The 22,283-nt window shown below is 43.5% G+C and overlaps 1 protein-coding gene across 2 annotated transcripts in view; it reads right to left on the reverse strand.

Moving 5' to 3' along the window:
• Positions 1-11,822, reverse strand: part of TRDMT1 (tRNA aspartic acid methyltransferase 1) — a 35,533-nt gene extending 23,711 nt beyond the window's left edge. For both annotated transcript variants that reach the window (XR_012784945.1, XM_075552449.1), the window contains exon 1: positions 11,675-11,822. Coding sequence is in view for 1 of the 2 variants with exons in the window: in XM_075552449.1 (XP_075408564.1) it covers positions 11,675-11,738 (64 nt within the window). In the remaining variant the exon portion in view is untranslated. The remainder of the gene's footprint in view (positions 1-11,674) is intronic.
• Between the last annotated feature and the right edge of the window lie 10,461 nt (positions 11,823-22,283).

Here is a 22,283-nt window from a genome sequence, read left to right on the forward strand (position 1 = left end):
CTGAAGATCAAGATCATGATTTTATCGACTGAATACACGGATGGACAGGAAGGCCCTGAGTTCTGGGAACCAATCACAAACTTTGCACTGTGTCTCAGGAGTTAACTGAAACACTGCTGCTCTCATAAGATAAGAAAAAACGGGGGAAAGGAAAGAGATTGATTTAGTAAAATGCCTGGAATGGAGGCTCCAGCTATTGACGTGGTACAGAAAGAATGATATCAAATTAAGGTAGAAACAGGAGCACACTGGGGAAGCTCTAAGGGAAAAGAGAATAAAGATGCCAAGCCAGAAAACAGTGCAATTTATCGAAAAGGAAGCAGGTAATGTTGAGAAGGACCTTGAGACAGGAAATGAAGACATCAGAAATTTTCCCAATATTAACTCTAAGAAAAATCCATGTCAGGTGCTGGCAAGATCAGGTGGCTAGCGCAGGCTCTGCTCCCCTCGGCCCTCCTGCCAGACTTGCCGTTTCCTTGGCAGAACACAGGACGGCAAGCAATTCAGTTAGCTCCTTCCAGAAGAGGTTACAGAACCCTGCGCCAAACTCTATTACTTACTTATCCTCAGTTCTGAGCGGTCATGAGGCCGCACCTAGGTGTCCATGTTTCAGAAAAGCATGTCTAGATGTAGGTAGCTGAAATTCTAGACAACGTAAAACTCGGAAACAGCAAAGTTCTGTTTGATGATAGAAGTGTCTATTTAAAAGAACAAACTCGCTGCCATCTACTCAATGCTGGCTCACAGCAACCCTATGGACACAGCAGCAGTGTCCCGTTGACTTCCAAGGCTGTAAATCTCTGGGGAGCAGAAACCTTTACCGCTTTCCTGTGGAGCGGCTGCTGGGTTTAAACTGCTCGTTTTGCAGTTAGCAGGCCATTGGGTACACCCCAATACTACCAGTGTTCCTTGCAATGTCTGATGTGACAGCCATTAGCCACCTGTGGCCATGAGCACTTAAAATGCAGCTAGTGCAGTCAGGGAATTAAAACTGTAAGGAATCTAAAATAGCTACCTGTGGCTAAGAGCTACAGTAGTGGACGACACAGCATTATCATCATTGGAGCCCACCAATAATAGAAACCCCAGGCTGGAGGCAGCTTGGTGAGGTTGGAAAGCACGCCCTATGTAGCCAGAAAAATTCATGTTCAAATTCTGGACGTGAAAAGTACTAGCTGTGTAGTTTTAAGCATATTACTTCTTTTCTCCAAGCTTCCATTTCTTCATTACTAAAACAGACATTGTAATAATTCTCATAGAAGGCTATCAGGAAAAGTGAAATAGACTATAAAAGACATCTAGCGTAGAGTGTGTTAGTCTGGGTAGACTAGAGAAACAAATCCATAGAAATTCCTATGAGTATACAAGAGCAGTTGGATATTGAGAAAGCATCTCAACCCAGTCCTGTCTAAGCCCATAAGTCCGATATTAGCCCATATGTCCAATACCAATCTATAAAGTCCTCTTCAGACTCATGAAACACATGCAATGATGCTGAATGCAGGACGGTCACAGGCCAGTGGGTAGAAAGTCTTTGGATGCAGTGACGTTGTAAGCATCTCAGTGCTGGCAGGGGTCTCTACGTGGCTTCTCCAGCTTCCAGGGCTGCATCAGGGTAGGTCCATGTGGCTTCTCCTCAGCGATGCCACGCGGGAGTCCAGAGAGAGAACATGTCTCCCATGTCCACGGAGGAAAGTGCAGATTTCCCAGAATTCTCAGGAGGAAGCCATGCCCACCCAGAGGCCTCAATGGCTATGATCTGATTGACAGACTAGACTTCACCCCTTCACTCTACATCGTCAAATTGACAAACGATTATGTAACTATGACACAGAGGATGCTCACTGATGATTAGAACGATTCTGTACTAACTGGCACCTATATTCCACGTGATGGCTGTTAGCTGTTCTGGGGTAGCCCCCACTCACAGGCAGCCCCAGGCACAACACAGCAAACACTGTGCCATCCCCAAGCATGGAGAGCAAGAATTGGAACTGACTCTTGGGATCTGTGGGTTTTTCACTGGTTGACTTTTATAATACTAAACTATTTCATTTTTCTGGCACTTTCATTCACTCAACAGTTCTCTTAATAAGCTCATAAGCCCTTTTCCCAAACAACTGTGTTGGTGTTCTTCTGTCATGGGTGTCGTGGAGTCGAGTCCAACGCATGGAAAACGTGTGTTTCGCAGAAAGAAGCGTTGCCCAGTCCTGCGCGATCCTCACAATCACAACGGGGAAGCCCACTGTTGCAGCGACTGGGTGAATCTCTCTCTTTGATAACCCTCCTCTCTTTGGATGCCCTTCTACTTTACCAGTCACAATGTCCTTTTGTAGGAATTGGTCTCTCTTGATAACATGTCCAAACTATGTGAGACCGGCTTGCCATTCTTGCCTGCAAAGCCATTCTGGCTGTACTTCCTCCAAGATTGGCCTGGTCTTCCGGCAGTCCTTGGTACTTTCCATGTTCTTGGGCAGCATCACAATTCAAACGCATTCATTCTTCCATAGTCTTCTTTATCATTTCATTCAAAGTGTTTCTGAAACGTCAATGCTCCTAAAACGATGAAGCGCTCCTTCAAGTAGCTATCTGAGTGAGACGTCAACTAAACCTACATGGGAGAAGCACACCAATGTCTGTGATCCAAGGATTATACAGTATACAATCCAAATCTGAAGGAGGGAATAGGATCAGAGCTTAACCTGTGCGTTTTGGGTTTGCAGAAGGCTATGGGTGACAGTGGAAGCCCAGAATCTACACAAGGAATAAGCCTCCAGTGGATGTCCTCTCACAGTCGAGGGGCGGGAGTAACCTGGCTATCAGACAGAGAGCACTGGAGAGACGACTACAGCAGACCAAGACGACAAACATGGCTTCAACGGTGAAAACCTTCTCACTTGATCTTCCTTCTCATATGCTTTGGGCTTGATCTGGTTTTTAATATTTGTTGTATTTTTTTGCATTGGGGTTTATCTTGCTAATATTTTGTCATGTTTGGTAGCCTTCTTGACCCTTCATCGGTTGTTTTCCGATGATTTCTGGTATATGAAACCCGGGAAGGGTGAGTCTATGGAGACAATAAGTAGAGTTAGGGTTCATGAGGGGTATGCTGGAGGAGGTGAAGGGGGGGGGGGTAAAGGGGAACTGATACCAAGTAGTTCCAGGGTGAATAAAATGTTTTGAAGCTGATTTTAATAGCAGTTGGAAAACACTGCTAAAGTGATTGAACTATGGAATGATATGATGTCTGGATTAGCTCCTAATAACATGGTTTGGGAAAAAATTAATCTTACATTAAACAAATTTGCTAAACTCTCAACAAAAATAAGAAAAATAAATACTCCTTAAAGTTTTGACACCTTTAATGATAAAAATCAGTTAAAGATAATAGTTGAAACAGTTCGTGTTATGTGCCAGTTGGGTAGGCCATAATTCTCTGTGGTTAGGCAGATATTTTACAATTATCCTGAGCAACTCAACTGCAATAACCAGCAATCCAAGTGGATCTATCTGCCCTCCTCCTCTGGTTTCCCTATTGCCATGAGACAGAAGTCAGACCTGCCTCCACGAGCATCCTCCTTTACCTATCCTGACGTCGACGGCTCCCCTCGCCCACTCTACTGCAATGCTGAGTTCAAGAATTTGTTGCAATGGCCACACATAGTTCACAGACAACAATCACAAGGGAGGGAACTTATTTGGGAAGTGAACAGGTTACCACAAGTCATGATTAGCAAAGAGTAATTAGTCCACAGCAACGTCTCTCCTCATTCACTTCCAACAGACACCTTGGACAACTGGTGGCTTCAAGGTGCTTAGTAGCCCCACACCAGCAGAGATCCTCAGTTTAGGGCGCAGGAACATTATTATACGGTGGTCTAACTACCTATTCCAATAATATAAGGAGCCCTGGTGGTGCCGTGGTTACAACTTTAGGCTGCTAACCAGAAGGTCAGCAATTTGAAACTACAGTGACTCCGCTGGAGAACATATACGGCTTTCTACTCCCATAAAGAGCTGTCATTTCAGAAACCCACAGGGGCAGGTCTTCCCTGTTCTTTAGGGTTGCTATGATTCAGCATCAATTTGATAAGAGTGAGCTTGGGTGGGGGAGGGTGTTAATAGGCTACTAGTTGTGCTGTGACTGCAAGGTCAGCAGTTTGAACCCAATTGGCAGCTCCAAGAGAGAAAGGTGAGGCTTTCTTCTCTGATCGATATTTACAGTCTCAGAAACCCACAGGAGCAATTCTACTTTGTCTAATAAGGTCGCTATAAGTCGGAATTGACGAATAGGAGGGAGTTTGGTTTTAACTTATTCCTATATCTGGACATGAAATACAGTGCATCTGTGAGAGCCACAACTTGACCAGACTGCCTTGTTTTTCTGCGTCTTGCAAAATTCAAGCTCTAAAAATAAACACAGCTAAAACAGAAACTCCAAATTGTGGGCAATTAAAGAAAAGCCTTTGAGAGGATTGAAAACATACAAGGACGTTGGACTTATCAATAATGACAGTGAACCACATTGGTAAGCTTATGTATCATTCTGGCAAAAATTTAGTCTCTAGGCAATAGTGTTTAGGAAAACATGCTCCTCTTCATCATTGTGTTGTAGTATAAATTGATAAAACCCTTAGAGTTATTAAACCTTGCTCGTCCATCTCTGGAAATTATCCTAAGAAAATATTGTGCCATGTAAAGATGTAAGTATGAGACTATTGTATATGTTTGAGAACTGACGTACTAAAAACAATAATCCTCTACAATTACCATCAAGAAATGACATCGACACTGCTGATGCTAAAGGCAAGTTATACAATACCTTGTTGAGTAATGATCTCAACTATAAAGCAGCTATAAAGTCACAGAGTTTATCTCTTAGGAATAGAGTTGTGAATAATCCGTACTTCTTCCACTAAGATTTTTGGATCATTTAAGTTTTTGTTTTAATAATGAGAACACACTAGTTTTATAATCAGTATAAAAGCAAACAACAATATCTATGTTTATCTTGGAATAAAAGAACTCATTGCTTCTCTGTGACTTTCTCAGGTTATGTCCCTGAGAAATAACAAAAACAAAGTCAGTGCCAAGGCCAGTCAAGAAAAGCTTGGAAGCATTCTGGAAACAGGCCCATGAAGCTCTGTGGGAACGTACTCTCTCTCCCTTCCCCACTCTCCCTTACAGCGGTCCCCAGGAACCAATCACCGTACTGTATTGTGTTATCACACCAACTCTACCATTGTCAAAAGAACAGAAATCAGTAGGAATTCAACTACATTGTAGTAGTCAAAAAAAAAACAAACAACCCCAGCTTACACTGGCTAATGAAAATAGGAGCAAATACGTAATTATTTTCCTAACCTTCTCAAAAAGCAAATTAAAAGGACACAATGTCTCCTATCAAACTAGCCATAGTTAAAAATGGATGTGTAGTTGATGTGAACCAACACCAAACTCATTGCCACCGTGTCAATTCAGTCAATTATGACTCTAACAAGAATATCAAAATGAAACAGATAAACGCCTCAATTGAAAAGAAAGCACAAAACATTAAAACTAGAACAAATCTAAATGGATCAAAAGGGAGATGAAAGGATAGGGTGCTAAATTGTAACCTAACTGCATCTGCAACTGCCCACTCTGCATGTCTTCTGTGTGTCAGTAAGGCTTGTCACATCCCTGGTCACGGTCAGAGGGGCTTAAACCACTGGTCTTTCCCCTTCACTTTGAACTGAAACAGCTTTAAAACGGGTCAAAAAGGGGAGCAAATGATAAGAGACTCGAACTCAACCAAGTCTTGGAACCAGTATGCGCCAATTCTATGCCCTGGGCAAGTAGTCGTGGTCTTCTCACACTAGGGAGTTTCAGCTTAAGTCCAATGGCTTCTGGTGTGTTTGAGGTAAAGCCCAGTTCACTCGGTGGTGTCTTCACACTGAGTCCTTCTGGAGGGACCTGTGAAGAACGTTGGGTGCCTCACATGATAAGATAATACATTTTCAGCTGTGTCTGCTATGATCAAGTTCACAATGCCCTCTGTCTGACAGCGGAGCTGTTCCCAGCCCTCGATTATGATCAAGAGGGGTTCACTGGACGCTCAACCCATGCAGGGACTCCGCCAAATTGGTGTTCACAATTTCAGTTCTGATATGACTCCTTCCTTTAGATTTAGAGTATGTTATTTACAATCTGTGGATCACACAGACTAGTGTGCTTCTTCCACGTGGACTTAGTGGATGCCTCACTTAGATGGCTGCTTGTTTGAAACCAAGCCTTTAAGAATCCAGATGCTACTTTCTTTTCTCTTAAATCATTTTATGGGGGGCTCTTAAAGCCCCCAATAATGTTGTCATCATCATTTTATAAACATTTACTTTCTATTGAGCCCTTGCTATCAGCTCCTCTTCCCACCCCACCCCCACCCCCCAGATGCTATTCTTTCTGATAGCCAGGCACCATCTAGCTTCTTCACCACATTTTGCTATGATACCCACATCTTCAGAGATCTCTCCGTGAGGGTGAGCAGCAAGCAGGACTGTGTCATAAGAACGGATTGTACTTAGATTGGGGCTAGAACCAAGTGCAAGCCCCAAATCCACTCAACCACCTATAGTTTATAGGAGTTTCTGGTTATCCTTTGAGACATCATTGTCAGTTTACGTTAGAGAGTATTATTAATTATCCCCCTGGGCATCATAGGATTGTTGAGCCTGTAAACCTTTACAGAAGCAGATGGGTTTGAAATGACAAACTTTCAGTTAGCAGTCCGATGCTTACCTGCCAATACCACCAGGACTCCTGAACAATCATATACACGTCTTTATTGTAGAATGGATGAGTTCAACTTTCTCCTTAAGAGGAAGCACTCTCAATGAGAAAATGACTGTTCATGCCCAAGGATATAATTGTAGCCTATTTATATTTGCAATAAATTGAGAAATACTCTAAATGTTCAGCACTGAAGGAATGGAGGAGCTTTTGAGCCAACGATAAAGTAGTACCCAGCCTTTAAAGTCATGTTCAACAAGGGGTTCTAACATACGGCAAAATGCTGACATGATTCAAGCAGATAAAAGTAATTAGAGAACAGAAAATCATGTACTTTTTGCTGTTTGCTTTTAATTTGAGAAACGAGCACAGCAAACCAGCAAATTATTGGTAAGCCTTACAAAATTTGTAATCACTAAACAAGTCTAGAATCAAACATTAGTGTCTCTGTTCAGAAAATTATCCTGAACTGCAAAAAAAAACACAGCCTGTGTTATATCAGACTGCTCTTGTTACCTTTTGTTCTAAAAATAAGGGAAGCAGTGAAGTTTCAGAATTATTTGTGGTTGTCTTAGCAATAGGAGAATAAATAAACACGTTCATTCACAGTCCATTAGGCACTGGATATCGCCAACACAGTTCTTAACACTGAAAAGTCGACCAGTGGAAAAAATGCAACTAAAAGGTAATTGAATTTACATAAACTTTCTGAAGCTCCCTCATAGAACAGATTATAATACACACACCACTGCCACACCAGAGGTCTCCATGGGTGTTAGTCCAGGTTGACTAGAGAAGCAAATCCCGGGATACTTAATGTATGTAGAAGAGGGAGCTTTATGTCAAAGAAAAGTGTACGTGTCTTTTAAGGAATTTCACCAAAAGGAAACTTTTCAGTTCTAATGCAGCACCCTAGAAATTAAAAACTTCACAATGGAAGTAAAATTGAAAAAATATATAACAATAATATATACTATTTTTTCCAGTTGCTATCAGTAAGATTTCAACAGAATAAAAATGTTGTCATTTGGTCTGCAGGGCATCAGTTCCAATATCCACCCTGGCCCCTACCATGCCAACCCCACAAAAAACACTCCCTGCCATCTTGTCAAGTCTGACTCCTAGCGACCCTAATAGGACAGGGTAGAACTGTGCCTGTGGGTTTCCAAGACTCTAACTCTGTATAGGAGTAGAAAGACTTGTCTTTTCCCACAGAGTGGCTGATAGTTTCGAACTATTGACCTTGAGGCTAACAGCCCAACCTGCAACCACTATGTCACCAGGGCTCTTCAAGGATCTCCAAGGATAGCAGATTCTGCAGATCCCGACATCTGCTTATTGCCTGCACGTATCCTACAGCACACTTTTAATTCATCTCTAAACCAAACCAAAAAACCACACACACATACTGTGCAGAGTGATTCTGACACACATCAACCCTCCAGGATGGGGAGCACTGCTCCCATGGATTTCTGAAAGAGTCTTTCTTTACAGCCTCCTCTTCCTCCCCCAGAGCAGCCGGTGATGATCTCAAACTGCTGACCTTGAAGTCAGCAGCCCAATACTAACCACAAGGCTAGACATCCTTACACTCACTCACATCTCTCCAGTGGAGCTGCTAGTGGGCTTGAACCAATCATCTTTTGGACCAAATCATCTCTAGATTTCTTATAGTACCTAACACTATGTAAATAGCACGTTATGCTCCCTCCAAGCCTCTGAGGGAGAAAGATCAAACTTTTTTCCTCCCACAGAGATTTGACAGCCTCAGATGCCCATGGGGCAGTGTTACACTGTCCTATAGAATTGCTAGGAGTCAAATCTACTCAATGGCAGGACGTTTGGTTTCTAACATTTGATGAACTTCTTTGACCACCTAAATTAACTGTTCCCTGTCCCCGTCCCCAGAATATTTTCAAACTGCCATTGATTGAATTCACTGATGTGGAACATGCACATAGGAAGAGCCAAAGTATATGAAGGGGCTGAAAAATATTTGTGGAAAAAGTGCAATTAAAAGATAATTGAATTTATATAAACTTTCTGAAGCTCCCTCATAGAACAGATTATAATACACACACCACTGCCACACAAGAGGTCTCCATGGGTGTTAGTCCAGGTTGACTAGAGAAGCAAATCCCGGGATACTTAATGTATGTAGAAGAGGGAGCTTTATATCAAAGAAAAATTGTATATTGAGAAAACATTCCAGCCCAGTTCAGATCAAGTCCATAAGTCTGATATTAGCCCATATGTTCAATACTAGTCCATAAATTCCTCTTTAGATTCACACAGTGGCATGCAATGACTAGACCATAAATTTCTCTTAGACTCACACAATGAAATGCAAATGCAGGAATATCACAGGTAAGTGGGTGGAAAGTTCTGTGGATCCAATGGCAGTGGAAGTATCTCCAGTGGCCTGGCTGCCATCAGTGTGGCTCCATGTGGATTGTCAAGAGGAAGGTGAAACACAGAGTGTGGCCCTTCTTAAACGAGAAAGACAAGAAGTTCCCAGAATGTTCATGAGAAGGTCATGCCCACAAGGAGGGATCATTAGCCTGTGACCCGATTGACAGGCTAGACTCCATCCCTTCAATCTTAATATCCTCAAGTTGTCACACGATTATGTAACTACTACTATAGGTTAGAAATGAGTTGGCTTTTGATTTAAAAAAAAAGAAAGCTAAGATGGCTCATCTGTTTTGTGTACATTGGACTTGTTATCAGGAGAGTCTAATCCCTGGCAGAGGACATCATGCTTGGTCAAATAGAGGCTCAGTAAAAATGAGGAAGAACCTCCATGAGACGGACACAATGTCGATAAAAATGGGCTCAAACACAACCCTGATGGTGAAGAGGGTGAGGACAGAACAGGACAGAGCAGTGTTTCCGTCTGCTGTAGACAGAGGATTACTATGTGGATTACTCACGGGGCTGCACACCACAGGGGCCACAGTTGAAAACCACCAGCTGTCTCCCCAGAGAAAGAGGAAGCTTTCTAATCCCACAAAGATTTGCAGTATCAGAAAGTACGAGAAGCTATTCTATCCTGTCCAATAGTCAGAATTGATGCAACAGTTGAGAGAGATGAGTGGGAAACTGACTGGGAGGCATTTAACAACATGACTATTTCAGAATTCGATTTCATTTTTATGTTAATGAGACCGTGTCAATGTAGAGTGTGGGTTGTTTTTTCTAAAATCAATTTATTGGGGGCTCTTACAACTCTTCTCACAATCCATCCATTGTGTCAAGCACATTTGTACCTTATGGCCATCATCATCCTCAAAACATTTGCTTTCTACTTGAGCCATTGGTATCAGCTCATTTTTCCACTCCCTCCCCACCACCCCCAGTGTGTTTTTAAGACAAACACTTTTGAGATTAAAAAAAAGCACACACAGAAACAAGGAAGGTCAAGTAGGGAAAGAAGGAGGCCTCATCTGGAGGAGGCAAAAGAACAAAGATTTTCCCCAAGGGCAAAGAGAAAGAGGTTTCCTTTAACCACAAACCCCAATCAAACCAAACTCCTGTTGATTCCAATTATTTCCTGCCGTACAGGACAGAGCAGAACTACTCCATGGGCTTTCCGAGGCTATACTCTTGAAGGAAACTCCTCTTTTTCCCTTGGGGCAGGTAGTGGGATCCCAACCAGGATGTTCTGGTTAACCAAGCACTTAACCATCGCGCCACTAGCGATCCTCTCTCACTGCAATCTTGGAGCCCACTCCTGAGCTGATCTGGACTCATGGCGAACCCTACAGGGCCCAGTGGGACTGCTCCTTAGAAACCTTCATCCAGAGCAGACCGCCATAGCTCCCTTACCTCCCTAACCCCTGGAACAGCTGGGGAGGTCGGTTAGCAGCCCAATACTTAACCCCCTACAGAACCATAACCCTTAGCCAGATTCAGAAAGGTTAAGGAATTGGCCCAGCATGACCCTGCCAATTAAGTGGCAGGGTCAAGTTTGAACTCAGCTTTTCCAGCACCGTCTTCACTGGGCAGTACAGTTCTAGGGGTCTAAAGGGGTCTGGAGAGAACCCGGGACAGTCACTCAGGTCTTCGAATAGCAAACGCTCCGTGCCTGATATTATATATATATATATATATATATATATATATCTGATGCTTCTTCCTCCAAAAGTCAGATTGAACGCGGAAGTCTTCCAGGCTTCCCTTGGAAGAGCCAGTCCTTAGCCAGCACAATTCAATTTCATTAGTCCCCCGCCCCACCAACTTCCAGGACGGTAGAGGACCAGGTGCCCAAGCCTCAAGTTGACTTAGAAATTCTCTCAGGGGTCCTCAAACTTTTTAAACAGGGGGCCCATTCACTGTCCCTCTGACCATTGGAGGGCCGGACTACAGTTTTTTTTTAAAAAAAACTATGAACAAATTCCTATGCACACTACGCATAGCTTATTTTTGAAGTAAAAAAGCAAAATGGGGCAAAAACACTGGGTGGGCCGAATAAATGTCCTGGCTTGATAAATACCCTTGGCGGGCCGCATGTGGCCCGCAGGCCATAGTTTGAGGCCCCCTGAGAGAAATATGGGTTTGGAATTAGGCCCGGACTCGCCCCCCCCCCCCCCCCCCCCCCCCCCCGCCACTTCCTGGGCCGGTGGCATTCCAGCTTGACTCCACCCCGTAAAACCAGGAGGGCCGAGTCTCACCGACGGAGAACAAGAGCATGCGGGCCACGCCGGCCACGCCTACTAGCCCCTCCCACCACGGCGCGCCGAGCGCGGACGACGCGCTGGCGTGGTTTCCACGACAACCCGGACCCCCTCCCCCACCTCCGACTCCGCCCCCTACTCGCCGCTCGCCCCTCCCTGGCGCCGAAGGCTGGACGGCCGCCGAGGATGGGGAAAATCCTCGAGCGAGGGGCGCCGGGGCCCCCTCCTACCTCTCAGCGCCTGGTGCATGCCGCCAAGGCCGCTGTACAGCTCCAGGACCCGCAGGGGCTCCATTGCCGCGCCGCCGCCGCCGCCGCCGCCTCCGCCTCCGAGCTTGGCCGGCCGGTGCTCGCTCTACTCCCTCCTCCGCGCGCGGCGCCCCCTGCTTTTGGTTCCGCCGCTCGTCGGTTCCCGCACCTGCTGCAGCTCCTTCTTCACCGGGGTGTGCGGTGCTAGACCTGAAGGGGTCTCGAGAGGGCACAGGGCGGGAAACATTCAGGGTTTTTCTGCCATCTGCCACTTAGCTCCGTGCCTGCTATCTGTTTTTCCTTGGATCTCTTAGGGACCTGGGATGGGAAAGAAATCCTGAACTATGTCGTGAGATCTGCAGTGTGCTCTAAACGAGCACACCAAGTAGTCTGTACAAACTTGACTTTCAGGTGTACTGCTTTAGCACACCTTGAAAGCCAGAAGGGTCCGTCCAAACCCCGGACTGGCCTTGAGCTTGTACTACGTGCCGGGTAATGTGCCTGCGATGGGATTTTGGAGAAAAACCAAACCAACCTCTGGACTAGAGGGCACCGTTAAGAATATGGAGACAAATATGCTTGCTGCAGGGCCCTCAGGGTGTGCGAATACATTGCTGGTGGGTTAGTTACATTTTTTAGCTTGAGAAACATAACCCAGACATGTAGCTATTGTAAAAATATGTATAAGCCTCAAAACGGTTAAGACCTTGAAGTGTCCAAAGTGGTCTCCAGTGACCGAATTGTTAGCAGCTGAATTATGAACTAAGATAAGGTGGCCATGAGGAGAGGAAATGTTCTCATTGTAAAGAGCCTCCGATTGTTCCCGTGACTGCCACCAAAATTCCCATGGGACGAACTTGGGGAGACCACTTGTAATAGTTCCTTGGTTTATGCTTGCTAAAGGAAAACTGGTAACAAAAGTGTAATGACTGACCCTGAGTTGGAGAATTGATTATTGCATTTCAAAGTGTTCTACGAAATTAGCCTTTTATAGTTAAATGGATATTGGCCTTTAAATATTTATTTACACATCTCTGTGTCAAAGGGCAGTAGTGTGAAACTTTCAACCTGGAGAAAGATGTAGCTTTCTATTCCTGTGAAGAGTTACAATCTCAGAAACTCATGGGCCAGTTCTCTCCTGTCCTACCGAGTCGCTATGAGTTGATACAGGTGCACTGGCAGTGAGATGCTTGCATACATAACGTGCCACTGCAGGGAAAGAGAGGGCTGTGTAGTGGAAAGCTATTAGAGAAGGGATTTAGCATTAGCGTTACCAATAACTCTGTTGAGACTTCACACTGGGCGTCGTTTCCTCAACTGTAAAAGAGGAAGGAAGAAAAAAATTCATTTACCATAGTCTGTGGGTGAATTCTATCTGGAAAAGCGAATTCTTGTTTCGCTATATGCTAATTATCTGCTCAAATTGAAATACTCAGAAAGAAGGCAGTTTTCACCTGTTCTGAGCTTAAAACAACTCAATTTACACAAATCCCTTATACACGTACCATACGTAGAAAATTAATGAAAAAATTTCTAGTGTATTTAATTGTAGTATTTAATATAGGTTAATAATACATTATTAATAATTTATTAGTACCATAAATAAATATACTTTTGACGTGTTATGAGGAAGGACTAATCCTTAGAGAAGGACATCATGCTTCGTAGCAGTGAGAAAGCTAAAGGCGCCTTGACAAGATGGTTTGACACAGTGGCTGCAGCAATGGGCTCTGACATAACAATAATTCTGAGGCTGGTCCATGACCGTGCAGTGTTTCCTTCTGTTGTGCGTACGTTGGCTGTGATTCAGAACCAACTTCTGGCACTTAACTACCACTACAACTCAAAAAACATATAAAAGAAGCCACATGGCTTCAGGGACTGGTCTGGAGTGAACAAGAAATATATTCAAGAAATCTATGATCTGCTCCATGTTAGCACTATGAATCAAGATAAATGTGACTGAACACCTCACCTATAGTGGAGAAGGGGGGCTTACATATGGAACCTGGGGGAAAGACCCACCTCCTCGGAGAAAGAAGGTCTGATCCCAGCTCTACTCAGGCTAATCAGACAGCTTCCATTCGGACAACAGCTCCAAACTTTTATTTCTTCCCTTTAATTTCTCTCCTTTTGAATTCCACGACAAACCAGCTTGCTCAGCCCTCACCAAGCATATCTTCACGTCTCCATTTCACCACTTTTCCTTCTTATTGGGGGTGGGTGGGATTTTTTTTTCAAAAGTATGTATTTAAATTTCTTTAATAAAAGAACCTTCTCACCTTCAAGATACTCTCCATTACACTTAATACATTTGTCAAATCTGTGATTCCATTCTTGGAGACATTTTTCAAACTCATCTGTTTGAATAGCTGAGGACAGCACCCCGTTCGTTTTTTCTTTACTTCTTCAATGTTGTCAAATCGCTGTCCTGTCACATCCCTCTTCATTCGTGGAACCAAAATGAAGTCGCATCGAGCGAGGTCAGATGAGAAAGATGCGTGGAGCAAGAGAGGCATGCTGTTCTTTTACAAAACTGGTGCATTGAGATGGCTGTGTGAGCAGGTGCATTGTGGTGGCAAAACCACTCCCCTGTCTGCCACAAAGCAGGCCTCTTTTCGTCACACGCTGAAAAACGCAATATTTTCAGAACACTAAATCGAAGGCTTGATTAACAGTCTGACCTGGTCGGGCAAACTCTAAATACACTGAGTTGACATTTTGTTCCCTTTGGGAAGCTGACAGAAGTCCAGAACTAGGTTTGTCATCAATCAACATTTCACCTTTTTTGAAACAAGAAAACTACTCATACACTTGAGTTTGTCCCATAGCGCTGTCCTTGTAAGCTGTGTTCAACATCACAACAGTTTGTAGAAAACAAAATTTCACAGCCACCCTCTGTTCTCTTAAATCGGTCATCCCAAAAAACGAGATTAGAGCGAAATCGCTTTTACAAAAAAGTTCACTGTGACCAGAGAGAACCTTCCCAGGTAATGCCACTGGGTGCACTAACTCAAAGCAATTTGCTTGATGCTTGCCTAGTGGGAAAAATACCATGAAAGCTCTGCTCAGTGGACCTTTTTTTCCATTTTGGGTTTTTGTGGGGGGTGGGGTGGGGTGGGGAGGGCAGTGCCTCCTCGTATGAGTGGTTGTTGTAGAGTGCTCAACTATGATCATATATACAAAGCGCTTAAGCCAGTGCCTGCTTGGCAGGAGAGAAATGGTTAATATTCATGTGATGACCTTCTCGCTGTAACATAGGCTCAGTTTCCTCACGGGTTTCATACGGCATGATTCTGACCCTGGGGTCAAACACAACACCTCGCTCATACAACTGTAACTTTTTTTTTTAACAATTTATTGGGGCTCATACAATTCTTATCACAGTTCATACATATACATACATCAATTGTATAAAGCACATCTGTACAGTCTTTGCCCTAATCATTTTTTTCTCCTCTTTTCTTTTTTTACATTTTATTAGGGACTCATACAACTCTTATCACAATCCATACATATACATACATCAATTGTATAAAGCACATCCATACATTCCCTGCCCCAATCATTCTCAAGGCATTTGCTCTCCACTTAAGCCCCTTGCATTGGGTCCTCTCTTTTTTTCCAACTCCCTCCCCTTTCCCCCCTCCCTCATGTGCCCTTGGTAATTTATACATCGTTATTTTGTACAACTGTAACTCTTATGAGCAGTCTATTAACACATCAGGGGAAAGGCGAGGCTTTGTAGTCCTGTAAATATTTACAGCTTGGAAACCCTCAGGGGCAGCTCGACCCTGCCTTGTAATCAACATTAGTCATAATGGACATGCTGGCACCGTCAATACATGAACAGAATAGAAATCTGCAACAATTGCTTACGCATCGAATGTTGGTTTAAAATGAGTACCGCAAAAACCAAGTCCCAAAAGAGTAGGCCTTATCATTCAATGTCCCATGTATTTCTCTACTGTCTCTTTATTGTCTCTTCTTCGTAGGATGACACGAGAAGGAAACGGGAAACAGCAGATGTGTTCTATCACTGACAATGGAAATCTTTGAGGAGAAAAAAAAAAAGATGGAAAGTGATGCACCACGAAGGAATAAGGGCTGTTTAAGGACGAGGACGATCCTGTTATGAAATGTGGGCTAGTGACGTGTGATTGTGAATAGTGCTACTTTACATTTACTTCAAAAGTTAGGTTTTACAAAAGTGAGCCTGGGAGAGGGGATTCGGTCATCGATTTTCTGCTGAGGAACACGGAAACCCTGCAGTATTCCTTCCTATTTGCAGCTGGCTACTTCAAAGTGGCCGACTATAGATTTTCACATTGGTTTTGCCCTTTGAGGTTATCTTTGAAACGGTTTTGCAGTAAATATTGAAGTGGTCACTGAAATGTTCAGTTCAGATAACATGGTAGAAGTCTCTATTTTTAAAATGTTTTCGTCAGCTGATGGAAAGTTAGAGCTAGAAAGAACTTTAACCAACCTCATCAGCACCACCACCACCGCCAACAACAACAAACTGCCATTGAGTTGATGCCAACTCAGAGTGGCCCTATGGCACCGGGTAGAACTGCCCCGTGAGTTTCCAAGACTGTAACTGTTTACGGGAGCAGCAAGGATTTTTTCCCCACAGAGCAGCCGGTGATTTTGAGTTGTGGACCCTTCAAGTGGCAGCCAGTGTGTAACCACTATGCCACCAGGGCTTCTTGGACAAGGCTTTTGGAAGTATTTAATCAAGGGGCTTTGGTGGTGGTTGTTTTTACTTTTTGCTCTGAATCAGGCGAAGGTTTACAAAGTAAATCCGTTTTCCCTTCCATGTCATTGATTACAATCTCAAGAATGAAACAGCATTTATCTTACTTCCTCTGTTTCCCTCTTCTAATCCTAACCCCTCTTGCCCTTTTAAAGTGGTCCTGTCTCCCTCTTTTGGTCTCTAATGGTGGATTATTCTAAGGAGGAGTTGCCTCCCTAGTGTTATCATTCACTGTATAGACCTGTCTACTGTTTGGCTGAAAACAAAGCCTTGAGTTTCGTTACAGGGCAGTTCACTTGGTCAAAGACCTTCCAATGGGACCCCTTTCAGTAGAGTTGGTAGTGTAGTGGTACCTGGGCACCATCTAGTTCTGGTCTCTGGGTCACGGAAGCTATGTGAGTGTGGCTTTGATTTTCTTCACTCTTTTTTCTTCCAATGAGGAGGGCCCAATACTTGCACCTTACATGGCAACTCACAAGCTACGCGTCAAAGGACGATTCAGGACATTGTCTCTGTCGTCTGTACTATAGTTATTGAGCTTATCCCCCAAAGTCATGTCCCCCAAGACTTTAAGTCCTGAATCCCCAAGCCCAGCCCATCAAGTATTTAAAAAACTTGGTTAAACACACAACAATTGTTTTGTTCAAGCATGCATGGTAGATGAACCACAATGAGGCCACATCATTGCCCCGCCTTCCTGAACACCCTGGCTACCTGTAGGTGAGCATGGTTTGAATGCATTTATTCCATCCAACCTTCTCAGTTTTAGTACTTGTCCTGGTCTCACAATTACTAAGGAAACAGGGAATTTCAACTCAAGTTCCCTCCAGGGGTCTGATTATACCTTAAATGGTACCAAAGATAATAAATAGACTCAGTTGTTTCAATCTTGTGGGCTCCCAAACCCAGAAGCATGAGCCAAAACTCCAAACTAAGGCAGCCTTAGAGCCACAGAATAAATTATTTCAGGAGAAGAAATCAACCAAGGAACTTTCGAGATTTATGAAGTCGATGAACCAATACAGCAATGTGTAGTATGAAGGCCAGGGAAAAAAAAGTTAACACTGTTTCACAAAAGAGTTGCAATCGTAAAGACTAGCTATTAACATTTGTAACAGATTCTCTGCCCAGTAATTCCTGCAAAGACTGGAGAGATAATACAGTGCAAGGAATATATCCTGCAAGAAACAAATGGGTTAGTCAGAATCCTGCATCTAGTAGTTTCTTCATCTGGAAAGAAAAAGAATATTTGGCAACAAAGCAGATGTCTATATTCAATTATTAATTGAGATTATGAATATGCATACATACATATACCTGGATCCGTCCAAAAGTATTGCTGCAAAATCATAGAACTCTTTATTAAGCAAAAATATCACAATGCAAAGCTATCATTTCTAGACATCTCTCTAGCCCTCACTCAGAACCCTGGTGGGTTATGTATTGGACTGTTAATCACAAGGTCAACAGTTTAAAACACTGGCCCGTAGGAGGGAGAAAGATGGGCTTTCTACTCCAGTAAAGAGTTACAGTCTTGGAAACTCACGGAGACAATCCTAGTCTGTCCTAGGAGTTGCAAAGAGCCAGAATCAACTCAATGACAGTGAGTTTTGTTGGTTTATTTGTGTGTTTCTTAACCCTTCTCCCATACAGCTATGTGATTTCTAATTTACAGCACATCCGAAGGGTGCTTTGGGCATTCCTCAGGGACTCAAGATGTGTCTTTGCATTGTTTGAGTTCGGGGAACAAAAAGAAGTCTGGGGAGGAAAAATCAGGTCTGTAAGGTTTTCCAATGAAATTCTCTTAAGACACCCCTTACTATCAATTTCTGATTTTCTTAAAGCTTCTTGTAAACACTGGTGAGTAGCTGTGGCCTTCGTGGAGGCCGTCATGTTCCAGGAAACCTTCCGAGTTGAACTGTCTGCATTGGATTGAACCGGTCCAGCAAATCCCACTGAAAAGCATCAAGTTAAATGAGAGAAAGATTTAAGTGTGTGTGTATGTGTAAACATATGCATATTTTACACTCAATAACATGTTAAATAACATGTCTATAATCAAGATCTATGAAGGAGCTCCAAAATGTTTGTGAAAAAAATGGAATGACCCACAGAGAAGAAGCACACGGCCTAAGCGAACACAAGGTGTTGAATGGACCAATGCAGCAGATACAAAGGAACAAAAACAATCATTGTGTGATCACCTTCCTCACATAATGGCTGAAGACGAAAGTGTGCATAAGCAAGTGTGGTGAAGAAGGCGGATGGTGCCCGGCTACTGAGAGATATAGCGTCTAGGGACTTAAAGGCTTGAAAGCAAACAAGCGGCCATCTAGCCCAGAAGCAACCGAGCCCACACGGAAGCAGCACACCAACATAGGTGACCATGAAGGACAGAGGAGACCAGGTCTCCAACATCAAAGATGGGGTGGTGGTGAGAAACACATCACCGTGAAAGAGGGGGAGTGCATTATGGGGACCCAATGCCCACCTGTAGAGAGCTGAACACCCCTTCCAGAGGGGTAGTGAGGAGGAGATGGGCCACACAGGGTTCAGTGTAACAACAATGAAACTCAAAACCTTCCTCTAGTTCCTGAACGCTTCCTCCCCTCCCAATCATCATGACCCCAATCCTACCTTGCCTTGCGGACCTGGTTGTACCAGAGGATGTACAGCGGTGCAGTGGGGATCTGGAGGCACAGGGAATCTAGGACAGACGAACCCTTCAACACCAGCGGTGGGAGTGGCGACACCAGGAGGGAAGGGCATGTAGAAAGGGAGAACCGATCTCGGAGATCTATGTGTAACCTCCTCTCTGGGAGATTGTCAAGGGGGAGGCGGGTGAGGGGAGACGCCGGGGAGTGTAAGATAAGATATAATAATTATTTATAAACTATCAAGGGACCAGGGGTGGGATCGGGGAGGGAGGGGGATGGGGGGGGGAAGGGAAACCGAGCTGATTCCAGGAACCCAAGTGGAAGGTGAATTATGAGAGTGATGAGTGCAACGAATGTATAAGGGTGCTTTACTCATTTTATGTATGTACAGATTGTGATAAGAGCCTTATGAGCCCCAATAAAAAGATTTAAAAAAATGGAATGAAAAGATAGTGGGACTTTTCTATGAACATTTTGAAGACTCTTCCTATATATCTGTTTATTATAGATAGACTAACTATTTGGGATTTTATCCTTGATTTGGAGAAAGCTTTGATCATTGCATACTTAGGAAATGCCATAAAACCATATTCATAGAAATTGTCTGGGTTCTGAAGGAGGGTATTGGATGGTATGTCAATGGTGAAAAGGTGTGTGAATGTGTTGGGATGTGTGCACAAAGGAGTGATGAAGAGACACAGGTCTAAGATGCTCAGTGTGCACAGAGGTGGTACTAAGGCAACTATATTATAAAGACAAAAGAGTAAAGGCACCTGAACATTGATGAGGTATGTACATTTCCCTTGGACTGCGCAATGTTGAAGCTGGAGGACTATGATAAACTGCATACGCATATTGTAGTTCATGAAACAATCACTAAAGCAATTATGCAAAGATACACTCATGAACACTATAACTAAAACAGAACACTAAAGGATTTTCAAGTAACCCAAAGGGAGACAGGACAGATGGAATGGAGCAATGAACCAAGGGATGGAACAGAAAGCAAAAGACATTAGGTTTACATCCTGACTCATCCGTGCTGTTTTGGGTACCATCAAATAAATGGAGACTCATAGCAACCACACAGGATAGAGGAGAATGATCCCATATGGTTTCCAAAGCCGTAATCTTTCCAGAAGCCGACTGCCATGCAGGGGAATAGCTGATGGATTCTAAACGCACAATGGATTCTAACAAGCACAATCTATAAGAAATCAAGTAGAAATTCACTCCAAATATGATGTAGGTAGATTGAAGACAAAATGAACGTTGCTATTCATTTTTTAAAATGAAGGACCATTGAACATTGTGCTTTTTTAAAGAATCATCTATGTGAGATCAAATTGAGAACAGCAACCCAAAAGCTTGAGTGGGATGCTGGGTGGATAATAAATTGATGATGGTGATGATGATGATGGAGTCACTTGGGAAAGAGTAGAACAAATGGTAGCATAGCTTCAAAATGGAATCATGTCATTGAATTTTACATGTCTTTTGCAATTTCATTGATATGATGTGTCCTTGGATACATGTGTGTATTAGATAGATATGCTCTGTTGGTGCAAGTGGTTAAGCATTTGACTACTAGCTGAAATATCAGCAGATTGAAGATGTAGCAATCTGCTCCCATAAATATTCACAATCTTGGATACCATAGGCAGTCCATTACTGTCCTCGGAGGTTGCTATGAGTGAGAATCTATGTCACAGACACTATACCTTTTGATAGCCGGCCACCATCAGCTTCCTTTGCCACATTTGCTTATGCACCCGTGCCCAGCTATCAAAAGGTATAGCGTCTGGGGTCATAAAGGCTTGAAGGTAAACAAGCAGCCATCTCGCTCAGAAGTAACAAAGCCCACATGGAAGAAGCACCATGCCAGCCTGTGCGATCACGAGGTGTCGAAGGGATCAGATATAAGGCATCATCAGAACAAAAAAAAATCTTACCATAGTAAAAGAAGGTGGAGGTGCAGAGTGGAGACCCACAGCCCATTTGTCGGCCACTGGAGATCCCCTCACAGAGGGGTCTAGGGGAGGACATGAGTCAGTCAGGGTGTGCCGTAGCACTGATGAAGAATACAACTTTCCTCCAGTTCCTAAATACTTCCCCCACCCCCACCCCCTATCATGATCCGAATTCTACCTTGTAAGTCTGGATAGAGCAGAGGATGTACACTAGTGCAGATAGGAACTGGAGGCACAGGGAATCCAGGGCAGATGATACCTTCAAGACCAGGGGTGTAAGTGGATACTGGGATGGTAGAAGGAAAGTGGGTTGGAAAGAGGGAACCGATGACACAGATCTACATGTGACCTCCTCCCTGGGGGATGGACAACAGAAAAGTGGGTTAAGGGAGACATCAGACAGGGCAAGATATGATAAAATAATAATTTAAAAATTATCAAGGGCTCAAGAGGGAGGGGGGATCAGAGGAAAAGAAGAGGGCCTGATGCCAAGGGCTTAAGTGGAGAGCAGATGCTTTGAAAATGATGAGGGCAATGAATGTACAGATGTGCTTTACACAATTGATGTATGTATGGATTGTGATAAGGGCTGTATGAGCCCCTAATAAAATGTCTTTTAAAAAAAGAGTAAGTTGAAGAAGAAAAAAGAGTAAGTTGAAATGCAGTGCTACATGTTTGTCCCAAAGAGAACATGTTTATATTATATTTATATTTTATTATATTTTATATATATTAAACATGTCTCTGTCATCAGTAATATATATGCCTTATTCTCATTAAGGTCCCTTTTTAAAATCAGGTTAGACTAGAGAAATAAATGCATAGACATGCATATGTGTATAGGAAAGAGGTTTATATACAAGAGCAATTGAATACTGAGAAAACATCCCAACCCAGATCAAGTTCATAAATCCAATATTAGCCCATATGTCTGATACCATTCTATAAAGTCCTCTTCAGACTCATGAAACATATGCAATGACACTGAATACAGGAAGATCAGGCCAGAGGGTGGGAAGTCTTGTGAATCCAGTGGTGTTGTAAGCATCTGAGCGCTGGCAGGGGTCTCCATGTGACTTCTCCAGCCCCGAGGGCTGCACCAGGCTAGGTCCATGTGGCTTCTCTGCAGGGGTGTCTCGCAGGGAGTCAGCCTTGACAGTAGAAAGTCTCCAAGGGAGTGAGCAGAGAGTGTCTCCTGCCTCCATGGA

The sequence above is a fragment of the Tenrec ecaudatus genome, chromosome 6 (assembly GCF_050624435.1).
Source record: "Tenrec ecaudatus isolate mTenEca1 chromosome 6, mTenEca1.hap1, whole genome shotgun sequence".
In the NCBI taxonomy this organism is placed as follows: Eukaryota; Metazoa; Chordata; class Mammalia; order Afrosoricida; family Tenrecidae; genus Tenrec; species Tenrec ecaudatus.